The sequence below is a fragment of the Falco biarmicus genome, chromosome Z (genome assembly GCF_023638135.1).
Source record: "Falco biarmicus isolate bFalBia1 chromosome Z, bFalBia1.pri, whole genome shotgun sequence".
NCBI classification, from domain to species: Eukaryota; Metazoa; Chordata; class Aves; order Falconiformes; family Falconidae; genus Falco; species Falco biarmicus.
Genome location: NC_079311.1, coordinates 71,242,059 through 71,255,723, shown reverse-complemented (window position 1 = coordinate 71,255,723; position 13,665 = coordinate 71,242,059). Strand labels below are relative to the sequence as shown.

Here is a 13,665-nt window from a genome sequence, read left to right as displayed (position 1 = left end):
CTAATATTTAAATCATCACATAATGGAAAATTATTCTCAGTATCAGCATGCTAAGGTTTTTGAAATAAAAATGGTGTACAAACTGTTAAAGGAGTCCCCTTCTATTCTTATGTCTTGCAAAGCATTAATGTAAAATATATTTTTTTACCAAAAAAAGTTTATTTGGAAAGCTTCAGGTTGTCCTGGTTAATTAGTAACTTCCAAATACAAATTCCAACCCATTTATAGGGCTGAGAGGTACAGATGAGACAAGAACAACTATAAGAAGTTTAAGTAGATTTTATTAACAATGCATCCCTTTGATAAGACTACGCTTCAGGAGGCTTTTAATGCCCATTGACATTAACTGTACACACTATATAAAAAAAAACAAAACAGAAAAACCCCAAAAAATCAAGGTGGGCAATACCATTTTGGGACAAGCCTCTGTTTAAATTATACACAGCTCAATGCAGTATTCTTACGGAAAATATATAAATACTTTTTCTTTCTATGTTACAGGTATACAATATAAATCAGATTTCATTGTCTGTTCAGTGACCTACAAACACTAGAACCTCCAAATATGTAGCAGCGTATTACTAAATAAAAAAAGACCACACGGGACAGAGAGAGTAAGTCTTGAGATTTTCCTTGATCCTTTCCCTCCTCAGAATGATTTAGCTAATCTCTTATAACGCAGTTTTGGGGATGCTGACAGCCCAGTGTTGGAACAATTTTTCAATTAAATTGACAAAATGTCTGCCTTCCCCCCCAAGACAATGCATCTTGTGTGTTTTAAAACACTATTCAGTGGCAAAATGGCATGTTACATTTTTTGGCATAAATTATATTTATCAAATGAAATAGTGTATCTTACAAGCAAAATGTGCAATTCTGCATGCTGTGGCATTGCTGTCCGTCTCTGTTACAAAGCTAGCCCAAAGAAAATCCACATTGTTTACTGAACACACAAATCTGCTGAAAACAAAACTATCCAGAGAACCAGGATCAGGAGTTCAACAATAACCAAGGAGGACGGCGGGGCTTCTAGCAAAATACAAATGTGTCTTCTAGTACGCCCCCAAAGGTCTTTTTCAGTTGTCAGATTCTACACTCACCTAGCATACCCTTAATAAGCACATGATAATAGAAGTGTGACTTTAAAAAAAAAGAAGTTACAGGACCTGCTTTCAGCTGGCTCCAGCGAAGCTCCAAGAAACAGGACTTGTGAGCAGCTCTGCCACGAGGCGAGCAGAAAGCTCAGACACTCCAAAGCCTGGCAAGAGTCCTTTCACTGTGACTGGCTCAGCTTGAGCTCACATTCACTTACAAGCCAACACCAGCTTCCTGCAGTCCAAAAAGGCAATAAGCAGTAGCAACTTTCTTGCTACTTACTAGGCTTTGAGTATTGCCCATTTCTCAGATGGCTACCTTTCTCTTCAGGCACCTACTAAATGTCTTATGGGTTTTTCCAGTCTCATTGCAAATTACAACTCACATGCAAGACCACTACCTATGCTCCAAAATAAAATGACAAAAAGATGAGCAGGATTCTCACTGCTACCTTTTTAAATGTTTGTAAGAGCAGCTTACCTCAGTGTGCCAAGCCACGGCACAGTAAACTACCAAATCCTTTGCACTTCATTGTGTCTTAGGGAAAAAACAACAAAACCCAAGGAGAGCATGTGTAGAGTACAATTGTCAGGTCAAGTAAGACCTGACAGATGAGGAAAATAGGCTGTTTCAAGTACAACACGCCAGGGGCCCAACATACAAGTTAGGCACCTCAAAGCCTGACCATCTCCAGCTCCAAGGGATGTCCACAGCAGCTGGGAGCATTCTGCACCTCTCTCTCCAAAAGGACTCTCACAGCACCCAGCTTAGTCCTCATCCCCACTCAGTGGAGAGAAGGAGTCCCGTGAGGAAGTAACTGGGAGCCCTTCAGTTAGCTCTCTTTCAGCCCTTTGGAAAGGACCACCCCTTTCCACTGACGGTAAAAGACGACCTAAGAAAATCAGCCAGCTTAATGCAGCAGGCCAAATGAAACTGGTTTCACAGCCAGCCGTCTCCTTCCCACAGAGGCTTCTGCACCAGACCTGAGTATTCTGTGCTAGCATGTTGAATCATCCAGGAGTTTTCTTTGCCACAGCAACGAAACTGTATTTCTATATAGTGTAAGTGAATACTATATGCTTTGCCATTTATTTGACAGTATTGGCAATTGTTCGGGTTGGAAAAATAGAAAGCAGGTGGTCTGTCAGCTTCCCTTGCGAACCTTTCTAGGAAAAGTGGAAGGATTCTTTATTAGGGTTAATATAAGCACAATTTTTATTTACTACTGTTTTCTTTCAAAGTTTTGTCACAAAGCAAATAAAATCCCAAAATAAGACTTTGAAAGGGATCTTTCAAAAAAGAAATCTACAGAATTAGAAATTCACAGTTTATAGCTAGGCCAATATCAAATTCCTTCAGTAACACTATCCCTTCATTTGCCAATTAAAATGAAGTATTAACATGAGCTTAATGTAAATTAATTCTAGAAATGTTGTACGTTATTTACAGTACAGACTTTACATCCTTGATGCATACTTGTTGAAATCTACTGACACTCATATACTTTCAGAAAAAGGAACGACCATATTTTATAACTGGATTTGTAGCTATAATTTGTATGTCAAGTTTCTATTGTCACGGATCCCCACACAAGCGAGTACATCAGAACACATGAGCATTGCAGGATGGAGGTTCTTTCAAAAGTATATTGACATTGCTTTTTGCTTACCTTTTTATAATCGGAAGCCCTCCTGTGGTGCTTTCTACATTAAGTGCTATGGGTTAAACTGGTAACAAATGAACAAAGTTGTTTCTTGGTTTTTTTTTTCTTTTCGTTTTTTTTTTTTGTTGTTTTTTTTGTTGTTTTTTTTTTTTTAAATAGAGGTGATAAAATTTGTTTATTTTGCTTGAACTGCAGAAAAATATCACGGAGTTGTTTGATGTAACCCCATCTAGTTATTAAAACAAAAGTCTTACACTCTAGCCTAACTGAGGTAGTGTTTGAAACTACTGTATAAGATACACTAGCCCCATTTTTGGGAAAACTACGTTATTTCCTTTGGAGTTTATACCACTATTTGGTCTACTGTGATTGACATTTTGGTTTTACAGAAGCATTTATTTCTTACAACCAGAAGTCCTATAGTTACTGGTGTGGTATGTTTTCAAAGCATTTCAAACATGTCTTGACACACAGATATATTTGTGTCACTGACCACAGAAGAGTTGAATCAGTTTTTTTTTGCTCCTTCTTTCAGTGGGTACTCATGAAAAGATAATCTTAGGAACTAAACCTGACTCTGAGCAGCAACTTAATCTGCTTTACCTGAACCTGACGGTATGCAGTGCACATGAGAACTCAGTGAAAAGATAGCTGCAAAGCAGTGCTTATGTGGCAAGATGAAATATCCAGTAAGAACAAATGAACTCTACGTTTCACCAGGAATCACAGGACTACTTACTGAAATCTCCAGTGGTATAGCTAGTAAGAACAGAATTATGAGTATCAGGATAAATTTCACTTAGAGAATTAATCTGACAATTACAAAAAAATGGTAAAAGCGAATGGATAAAAATACGTTCTACTTTGTACAATCCAGTTGAATTATTCACCTACATCAAAATCAAAGGGTAATCCCTTCTATCACAGGCATTCTAACAAAGGTGACCATGCTACTGTATATACACATTTGCATATATTTATATTACCTTTGTGTAAAGGCTTCTGAATCTTTAGATTCATGACAAAAGTGACAGGGATTCTTACTTTTTTCTAAAGTTTGCACTCATTAATTTAGAAACCTCATTACAGGGGCAACCATTTCAATCATTAACAGCCCCTATATCATTTAACTTTTGCAACATAATGCTGCTCCAAAATTTGGTACTTAAGGCTTTTCACTACAATTAATAGTACTATCTGATGCCTGATCACTCATCCATTGAAAATTAAAATAAACCTTTGTTTTTGGCTGTTTCATGGAACTTGGAAAACACTCATAATACGTCTTCTCATAAAAGCAGCAATGATTAAATGTCTTCAAGTTTAGTTTATACAATATTCATTTATCTGTCAGAAATCATGCTTTTTCTAAGGATTTTAGTTAAAAGTAAGACCAACATTCATACTATATGAGTGTAGAAACTGCAAACACATGCGTATCATTCAGGGAAAACAATCTGATTTCAACATTTTAAGTTTAAATAATTTGTTAGTTTTAGAATCAAACTGTAGTGAAAATCCTTAACTGGTTCAGATAAGATACATGTACGTAAATGTCATGAAATTGGAGAGACTGCTAATAAAATGACTTACAACTACAGCAATATTAAAATAACTTAAAGGAAACCTCAGATTCACAGAGGTTTTTCTTTCTGTCTGAAGTTACAAACCCCCAAGTAGTGTTATAAACAGTACAAAAACCAAGAGAGGAGGGCTAACATTAATCCCCTGGTGTCCATGATTACAGCATGGCTCCCCATCGCTGGCAATGGAATGCACCCTCATCTCTGACTCCTGGTATCCAGGGTTTAAAAAGCAAGGCATTCTTCTGCTTCTCTGGGACAGAATTGGAAGTCAATCAAAAAAGATGTCTCCGTGTGTTGTCCTGTTTTTTTTTTAATTTATGGTAGAAAATGAAATGAAAACTTGTGGAGGTGTTCAGTGCTTGGCTCTTGCATATACTGGTAATTACTATTATTAAAACTACGGTAACGTTTAACAACTCCCCAAAGGGCTCAAAAGACTGGGGCAGTAATTGGTTGAGGAAGAAAGTTTTCAGTTCAGTCTCCAGGTACCAGTAGCTTCTGGAACGGTCTAGAAGGTGATGCTCCAAGCCTTTTATCCAGTCAGTCAGAGGTTGTCTGAGGATTTCAGAAAGTCTGAAATGCAACGCACTGCATAAGGCAGAGGTCAGGATTCAGCTGATGTATCAATTACTGGCTGTTTTGTTGGTGTTGCTAAAATAGCCTCTGCTTCTTCATGCATCTAAAGAAAAAGACAGATGAAGTATTAATGCTGTTAAGAGATTTTACTAGAGAGACATCATAAAATGGTTTCGTTTAAGACATATCTGAAAGCATCTTTTATTCAGAACGTGAAACCTGCACCCAGCTGGCACATTTTGGTGCAATCTATGCAGTTGAACCCTCCACTTACTTGTAAGAACTGTACATCTTGAAATAGCTCCTGAATGAACCTTCGTGATGGAAGTCGGAACGTACAGTGTGCTAACAAGTAGGACACCTCAGAGTAAAGGCATATGTCATCAAATGCCTGGGGATACTTTTCCTTTATTCTGAAAAGGTGAAAAAGCATTTTTTTAAGTCTGGAAGAGATTTCCATCTATTTAAGAAACCAAAACTGTTCCATTAGATTTTTTGTCATCATTAACAAAGTAGAGCTCTTCAGTAACAGGCATTTTAAATTCTGGATCTGATGAAGCAAGGAAATCAAAATAGACAGCATTATTTGGTACCAAACTGGAAGAAATCTATACTAATGAGATGAAACAGTATGTAATTTGAAAGTTGTACGGAACTGGTGAGATCACCTACTCTTAAAATTACAGATGTAGAAAGAGAACAGTTTATCAAAGAATTGCTATCCACATGTGCAGCAGTAATAAAAAAATACAGAAAAGCTAACTTAATTACTGCAAGCATTTCTGAAACTAAAATGAACATTTCTGCATTTTTCTTTAGCGATTGTACATCAGTTTCCAATGTCACTAGCCCAGAAACCTACAGCTTTTATTATAACATTTGGTCCTTGGATTTGTATTCATATATTTTTAAATGTTTTTTTTCTATAAATTAATCCTAGTAGTTGACGCTTGCTTAAAGCGGAATAGTGTTTCTCAGGAAGTTACATTCTGTTCATTATTCTGCTTATCTGATATCTATTATTTGGAACAAATAACAAAAAAGAATTGTTTCTTTTCTAAAGATGCATGATATAGTGGGTATGTAATGAGGTATCACTACAGTTGAATTACTGATTTTCAAAAAGAATGGGGAAAAGTAAGAAATCAAAGACACAGCATAAATATTAGAAAGAAAATCCTTTGTTTAGCTTTTACATTATATTCAATCATATCTGCTTGAAAATTTTTTAAGGAGTCAGAAGTAAGGTTAGTCACAATCCCAGAGATATTGGAGAACACATAAAACTAGATGTTGCTAAAACGTCTGAAATTCACTGAACTTACGTCAAGAGTCCGGTTTCATGGCCCTTTGTTCCTACTGAACTACTCAAATTGATTACTAAACGTAAGACTTCTTTCCGCAGAAGTATTCTGCACACTGGTGTATCATCCGGGATTGATTTTACTCCTGGAAAAACAAATTAAACAGTTGGAGTTTAAACAGAATAATCTTTGCCTGAACTAATCTTACGCCATGTAAGTCTGTTTTAGCATTCCATAAATAAACACACACAAGTATTTATGTATATATTCTGAACTATCAACACATATTTCCATTGAAATAATAAAAAACCCCCATTATTTTCAGAATTTTAACATAAATAATTTAAACATGTAAACCACCATTTCATAAATGGGAAAACCTGTACGTTTCGATTACAGTGCTGTTCTACCACAAAATCAAGTTGCAAACCAGGTGAGTGACTACCTGGCCTGTTTCTATCAGATACTGGAGAAATCAGCAACCACCTACTTGACAAGATATTATGGCGTGTTGTTTTTTTTTAAAAAACCTAACACTACTGTGGGGAAAAAAGGCAATCGATTTGCTTGTAATGTTGGATACAGAACTATTTAATAACCTGCAGAAATGCTGCATAGCAAAAGGACAAGCGTTTAAAAGTACATTCTCCCATCTCAAGACAGTGGTTGTTCTTTTTTTTTTTTTAAATAATGAGCATTACTTTGTTGCAGTATATGTAAAGGAAATACTCTTTTTCCAGAATACCTCAAATACGTAAGTTATAATTGCTATTAATCACAAGACTTTCAAACTTACCTAGTACAAGCTCTGTACTCTTGGTGCTGCTAGCTGAACCATGGGATACTGCATCGCTACAGCCTGAAATTCCAGAAAATTTGGAGGAATGCACATCTAAGTGATTGTGTATGGTCTGCCCACACCAGTCAGTATATGGAATGTCTGAAAAATCTAACATAAACAAGATGTTACATCCTTGATATTCACACTTCTCCTCACTACAAATGCTTTCCTTATTTTTCAACAATGGTAGGCATGCAAGACACTGATGCAGTAAGTACTGTGCATATAAAACAGCTGGAAACTAGATGTTGGACTTTTGGGCAAATCATAGTCAAAATGTCTAAAATCCACTTTTTTTCAATCTTGAAATACTTGAATAATCAACTCAGACACTGACAGAAGCCTAAAACCTGTCAGCACACACAAGGCTCTTACTGCTATATCTGTGCTCTATTTTACGCAACACAAAAAAGATTTTTTGCATACACATAATTTTTTTTGTTTATACAATTATCACAGATGTTGCCGAACAGGCTCTGATTCATCCACAGAAAAATGTGGTAAGTAAGATTCTGCTGTGAGGCTTCACTATCCACAGCCTTTGGCATTTTGGATTTAAAGATAAGGATATAAAATCCAAACTTAAATGTGGTGCAGTTAACGGAACCACAGAAAAACAGGTCTGAAGGAAGTCCTGAAGATCTAGTTCAACCCGTTGCTCAAAGAGGGGCTCACCTCAAAATGAGGCAGGTTACACTGCAAAGAGTTTCCCCCTTATGTTGAACTCAAATTTCTATTCCTGCAGCATGTGTTTATGGCCTCCCGTCCTTTGGCGGTGTGCCTCCAAGAGCCTGGTGGCTCTGCCACACCTGTAATGCCCTTCTGCTATTTGAAGACTACAGTTGGGATTTTATTTGCCATCCCTTCTCAATACTGAACTCAAGCTCAAACATACCTCTCTGGGCCACTCCTCACATTTTGTACATCATCCTCCTTGCCAGTAGTACTCTTTATATGCTAGCTCAACGTGTAACAATGTTGTAAAATGGTGAGGAATCCTACTAAGCATCCATTACTGTATTATCTTTTTATTCCAGACATTACAAAAGGCACTGCAGAGCAAGTTCAGAAAAATAATTCTGAATCTCATCTGAATCTCGAAATATAGAGGAAGATGACTAAATCCCAGAAACTACAGCTCACCTTCAAACTCCTCCAATTTCATTTGTTTTGGTTTGTACAGACTTGCTTTGAAGTCAGACTTTTCATTACTTTGGCAGCGAGTGTCAGTTTTCAGGACATAGATTTTAAATACTAAATAAAGTTTCCAATTTTATATTCTGATAAGCTCTTAGAAATATTAAAAAACACCATGCAGGCATTTAGCCATACTAACATCACTAAAACAGAAAAGCTAGAAATACCATCGGTTGCACAGTGAGCTTATGAGGGAGAATTAATTTCAAGGTCAACAGTCGGTAAGAAAAAACCTTACTGATCAATCTTAAAAATGACAAAAATTCAGTATTTTCAGTCAGTTTTATCACACTTCCCCACAAGGAACACTAACCTGTACGACTGTATGAAGAGTTCACTTTGTTGTTAGGCTGATAACCCACTATTTGAATGCAGACACAGTAAAGGCAGTTCTCATCTGTGTGCTCCTGTAGCCCCGTATCCTCCATATTTTCTAAAAACTGAGAGGCATCTGAACGGCTGGTATTCATTATTTCCGTAAGACTGATCTGCTGTCGGAGCATCTGAAAAGGGCTTTTGACAACATCACTTGTACCTGATGGAAGACCTGCAGATAAGCATTTAACAGATCAGAAAAAAACCAAAGCAAGCAACCAACATTATTTCCATTAAGTTTCCCCTTTGTAAGCCTTTTAGGGCTGGGAGGGTGTGCATGTGAAAATCGAGGAACTTTTGAGTGGTTAAACTCCCAATATTGTTAGCATTTGGGAAACATCATGTTTTAGTCCCAGCTTATCATAGATAAAGCATTGCAAAGGACAGAATTCAACCTCTGAACACACATGCTGTAAGGTGTAAATGGTGACATTGTATCAGCATTAGTAATACACATGTACCACTGTTACCAATTTCCATAGTGTCCAACCAGAACAGTGTAACATATGCCAGTTGTTTAAATGACATATGCACCAATGAACACAGAAAACACAACGTAAAAAACCCCTGTAACTGAGTGCCCCTAATGGGAAGAAACTAGACGCAACACAGAAACAAGGCGAAGACACTTCAGTGACATTCTTCACTGGCTAGAAAATACCAACAAATACAATGTTGAACAAGAGTTACTTTACACTGAAACTTAGCAAACTACAGAAACACACTTTCAGGAAAATCAGGTTTATATATATTATATTAACACCACAAAAGTAATAATAAAATCAGAAAGGTGGGTCTATTTTGACATTCCAAGTACTTGTAAATAAAGCTCCAGTTAGACAGGAGGCAAGACAACAGCTATCCTATACTATTTTAGGACAACTTTCAATGCTTCTTTTTCAGTTGTCTCACTGAAAAGACACATACTGATGCCCTGTAGATTTCTGGCTACTCTGGAGTAAAAAGTAAGTGCATTCTAGGACAAGCCAAGCATTACAGAGCACTTGGAAATTCTCTTGTCCCATGTCCCGTCAACTACGCTGACTGTCATGGAAACATCCCAGACAGACAAAGCTTAATTTCTGAAATACACACCTAACATGATTAGTTCTTTTGTTCAATTATTCAATTCAGTTGTTAGGTTTTGTGAATTCCCATGTAATCAAATGGAAGTAAAAATGTAACAGCAGCTCAGTATGTGGCATACATATTTTATCTTACCTTAATTTTTTTTTCTTTCTTTAATGCAGTGCCACTACCAGTTTTCAAGTAGCATTGGCCTGTATTATAATCAAAGATAGACAGACTTTCCTCCTTTGTTTATTAGAGCTGGACCAACCTTACGTTGCTTTGAAGTAACATCATGTTATTTCATGCTAAATAAAAAAGGTCATTAATGGCCTGCTGTCCTCAATCCAGAACACAGCTCTCAAAACTAAACAGCTAAGAATAACCCTTTCTTGTAAGGAAAAAAAAAAATTAAAAAATTTCAGGAAACCAACACTTTATTTGTTGTACCAGACGTACAAACAATCAACAGAAATGTACAGGAGAGGAATAAAAACAGTACCTCCTGCATCAGGTGCAAAGACCCTGGCTCCACGGTCATCAAATGGAGGTGTGGTTTTCTTCTGGAAATATGGAGTTTCCTTTACCTGCAACATTCAAGTGAAAATTAAAATTAGCACAGGTGCTAATCATATATAAAGGAAAAGTAGATTTTATGAGAAAATAAAAATGTTGGCCATTTTTTACTTCAGAAAAAAAAAAAGCTACATAGAGGAGGAAATTAGGAATGGACTCCTGAGTACTGAAGAAAAGCCAGTGAGAAAACCATATATTTGTGAATGAACGCTTATTAAAGGAAAACAGTGACCCAGAGGTGGCTGTTAATGATCTCTCCATGATGACTCTGCACCGCTAGCAACCTTGGGAGAGCAGTGCAAAAATACCCAGGATATCTAAAATGTTGCCTGTAAGATGCTGTAGAGTCAAGGTGTGAGAGAAGAAATAAGGCAACAAATATGCCCAAAGACTGCGAAGGAGAAAGTAGCAGTAGTCATGTCATAAAAAGGGAACAGAAGCAGGTATGATGGAAAATCTTGCCTTTGCTCTAGCTTTAGCAATTTATTCAAGATTAGTAAGTAATTTAGGTTTGAAAGGCAAAGACTAAGTAAAATAAAGATAAGGAAGCCGACTGATTTAGCTATAACATGGATCATGTCCTGTTTATAATGTTTATAATGAAGTAACAAAATATTAAACCCTGAGATGCATCAGTTTGTTATATGGGAATGTGTTTTAATGGAAGTAGAAAGAGGAAGGCAATTGGCAAGATACTTAAATAATCTGGTTTAACTTAAATATATGTATCTATGAGGTTAAAGACATACCATTTAATGCTATGACAATATATATACAAATAAATTATATCAAGATCGTGGTAGCAGGAAGTTAACTGTGTGATTAAACACATCATTTATGGTTGACCAATGAACATCTCAATTAGTTGGCTAAAGAGGTACTAACAAATGTCCACAGACTATGCTAAATTTAGTATAAAAGCCAGCTGTGAACTAAAAATCTTATGACAAAGTATTTATGCTACTTTTAGTTAACATTCTTCTAGCCTTGTCTGTGTCATTATTTGCCTGATAATACAAAACAGAATGGTAATTTCCTGTAGAAAAGAAACTCCTGTTGTTCAAAATGCATTCCTTGGAAGTAGCACATCCATTTTTTGCCACTTGTGTAGGTCTGGTCTGTTCTGATGAAAATGCAACAGCTGGCTACCTTTCAGTATAGAAATGCAAATTAACCCAGTAAGTTATCACATACATACCTGAAATATTTCATTGATATCCACTGGGAGAGCAAGGCCAATGTAATCATCAGAGCTACCAAATGTAGCATTAGATACCATGGAGCGAACAGAAGATGAACGCTGAAGTGTATTTTGGTTGATAGGACTTAATAAATCTTCCTTATCTAACGAAGCATAACTTAAAGCTTTCATGAACCTGTAACATGAAATAATAAATCACAATCTTGGTAAATCTCTCATTCTGGCACATTAAAAGGACGGACTGCTGACACACAGACTACCCTCATCTTCCCACTGCAGAACTCAGAGGTTGTTACTTTGTCGAATCACAGCTACAGGCTCATTGGCTTTTACTGTCTCATACTGTACTGCATGGTTTGGTAATTCCTCAGGTAAATTTTTTTTCTTTGAAAGTCCTGGGAGAGGGACTTAAAAGGCAGCAGGTAGAAACTTCTGCTTAAGGGGCTGCCAACCTTGCAAAACCACAAATATTCTCCAACTTACAAGGTTTTGAAGTTTTACAGCCCAGACACGGTCAGTAAAGATTCAGGCTTTTCAACTAACTGCCTCGTTTTGAAACATACCCATACACGGAATGTGCCTTCCCTGGACATACACAAACTCTGAGCTGAGTAAGGCACATCCCTGCAAATGCAAAAGCTTGAGTCTCTAAGGTATTAGTGATGACAGCAAGGAAGATTTTTTTCCTGTACTCTAAAGAAGCCACCCGTTAGGTCACCCAAGTATGGAGCAAGAATTTGCTCAATGTGAATGCACAAACAACAAACTTGAACCTGCACAATGAGGTGGCTGTGACAAGCAGCCTCAGGAACAAAGAGATGTATTGGTAAAATGAGATGGGAGGCTGGAGAACAAGTCCTCTGTGCTGATCAGAGTCCTGATGATCGAAATTTCACATTGGGCTATCTGTCATTTTACTTCTCATCACAGATAAAAAAACCTGTAAATGTTTTCTGCTAATCACCCTTTGTAATGGACTATATGCAGGTTTTATTAAAGGTTCCTAGTAAAAAGACACACACTTCAGGAACAGTATTTTTTTATTATATTACTGCAAATTATTATACATTGGGAAGTAAGGTACAGTAGACATTTGATTACTTGACTTTCTGCCTTATAATTTTCTATAACGTTTTTGTTTTAATGGACAATTAAAATGTCTTCTTATCCCTAATAGCTAAGAGATTTATACTAAGATAAAATTATTAAATTATCAAGGTTTGACCTAAGGTTCAAAACATTATAGTAAGATGGGAATGTGCAGAACAAAATTTACAGGATATTAATGGTTTTCTTGCTACTAACTAATTCCGATCAATGCTAACAAAAGTAGCAGTGGACTTACAGTACGAGTCAAGCCATCCTTAAAGAACAGGAGAAAATGGCCTCAAGTTGCACCAGGGGAGGTTTACATCGCATATTAGGCAAAATTTCTTCACCAAAAGGGTTGCCAAGCACTGGAACAGGCTGCTCAAGGAAGTGGTTGAGTCACCATCCCTGGAGCTATTTAAAAAACTTGTAGATGTGGTGCTTGGAGACACGGTTTAGTGGTGGACTTGGCAGTCCTGGGTTAACAGCTGGACTTGATGATCTTAAAGGTCTTTTTGAACCGAAAAGGTTCTATGATTCTATACATTTCAGTACTTCTTCAAGCAACCTTACCAGATTCTCAGCATACAGATCTGTGCTGCACCAGAGCCCTTGGCTCACACTGACAGCTGGAGAACTGCTCTCTATTACTGCTTTCCATCAGCACTGTTAGGTTAACAGTTGCACTTGATCTTAAAGGTTTTTTCCAACCTAAATGATTCCATGATTCAACCCCCCAAAAAGTTACAATTGCACTAGTTATTTCATAGTAAAGCATTCTACAGTTACTCTGAAAATAAAATTAATGATAAAATTATTAGTCTTAAACATTTATCCCTGCATTTCCTGCGAAAGCTAACAGATATATCATTAGTAGTGATAAACACCACTAAATTTTCAGGAAAAGCATGTCTGCAGGAGACAGGGTGAGAGCCACGATCAGGATCTGAGACATGCACATTAACATTTTTAGTTGGTCTTTAAAGACAAAGGTAGGAAATTTAGCCTCACAAAACATCTTATGCAAAAAAATAAGCTTTTCAACCTTTTGAACAAAAAGAACAACTGGAAATATCACAAAAATCAATTTACAG

At 36.8% G+C, this 13,665-nt stretch overlaps 2 protein-coding genes across 4 annotated transcripts in view; one reads left to right on the top strand and one right to left on the bottom strand.

Annotated features, from left to right (window-relative positions):
• Window positions 1-641, top strand: part of OSMR (oncostatin M receptor) — a 35,315-nt gene extending 34,674 nt beyond the window's left edge. The window contains exon 19 of the mRNA XM_056323728.1: window positions 502-641. The gene's annotated coding sequence lies outside the window, so the exon portion shown is untranslated. The remainder of the gene's footprint in view (window positions 1-501) is intronic.
• The window catches only part of RICTOR (RPTOR independent companion of MTOR complex 2), a 91,013-nt gene continuing 77,611 nt past the window's right edge, over window positions 264-13,665 (bottom strand). For all 3 annotated transcript variants that reach the window (XM_056323722.1, XM_056323723.1, XM_056323724.1), the window contains 7 exons: window positions 11,480-11,657; window positions 10,208-10,292; window positions 8,576-8,809; window positions 7,021-7,173; window positions 6,246-6,369; window positions 5,195-5,333; window positions 264-5,023 (listed from right to left, as the gene is read on the bottom strand). In XM_056323722.1, coding sequence (XP_056179697.1) covers window positions 4,949-5,023; window positions 5,195-5,333; window positions 6,246-6,369; window positions 7,021-7,173; window positions 8,576-8,809; window positions 10,208-10,292; window positions 11,480-11,657 — 988 coding nt within the window. In that variant the 3' untranslated portion in view covers window positions 264-4,948. The remainder of the gene's footprint in view (window positions 5,024-5,194; window positions 5,334-6,245; window positions 6,370-7,020; window positions 7,174-8,575; window positions 8,810-10,207; window positions 10,293-11,479; window positions 11,658-13,665) is intronic.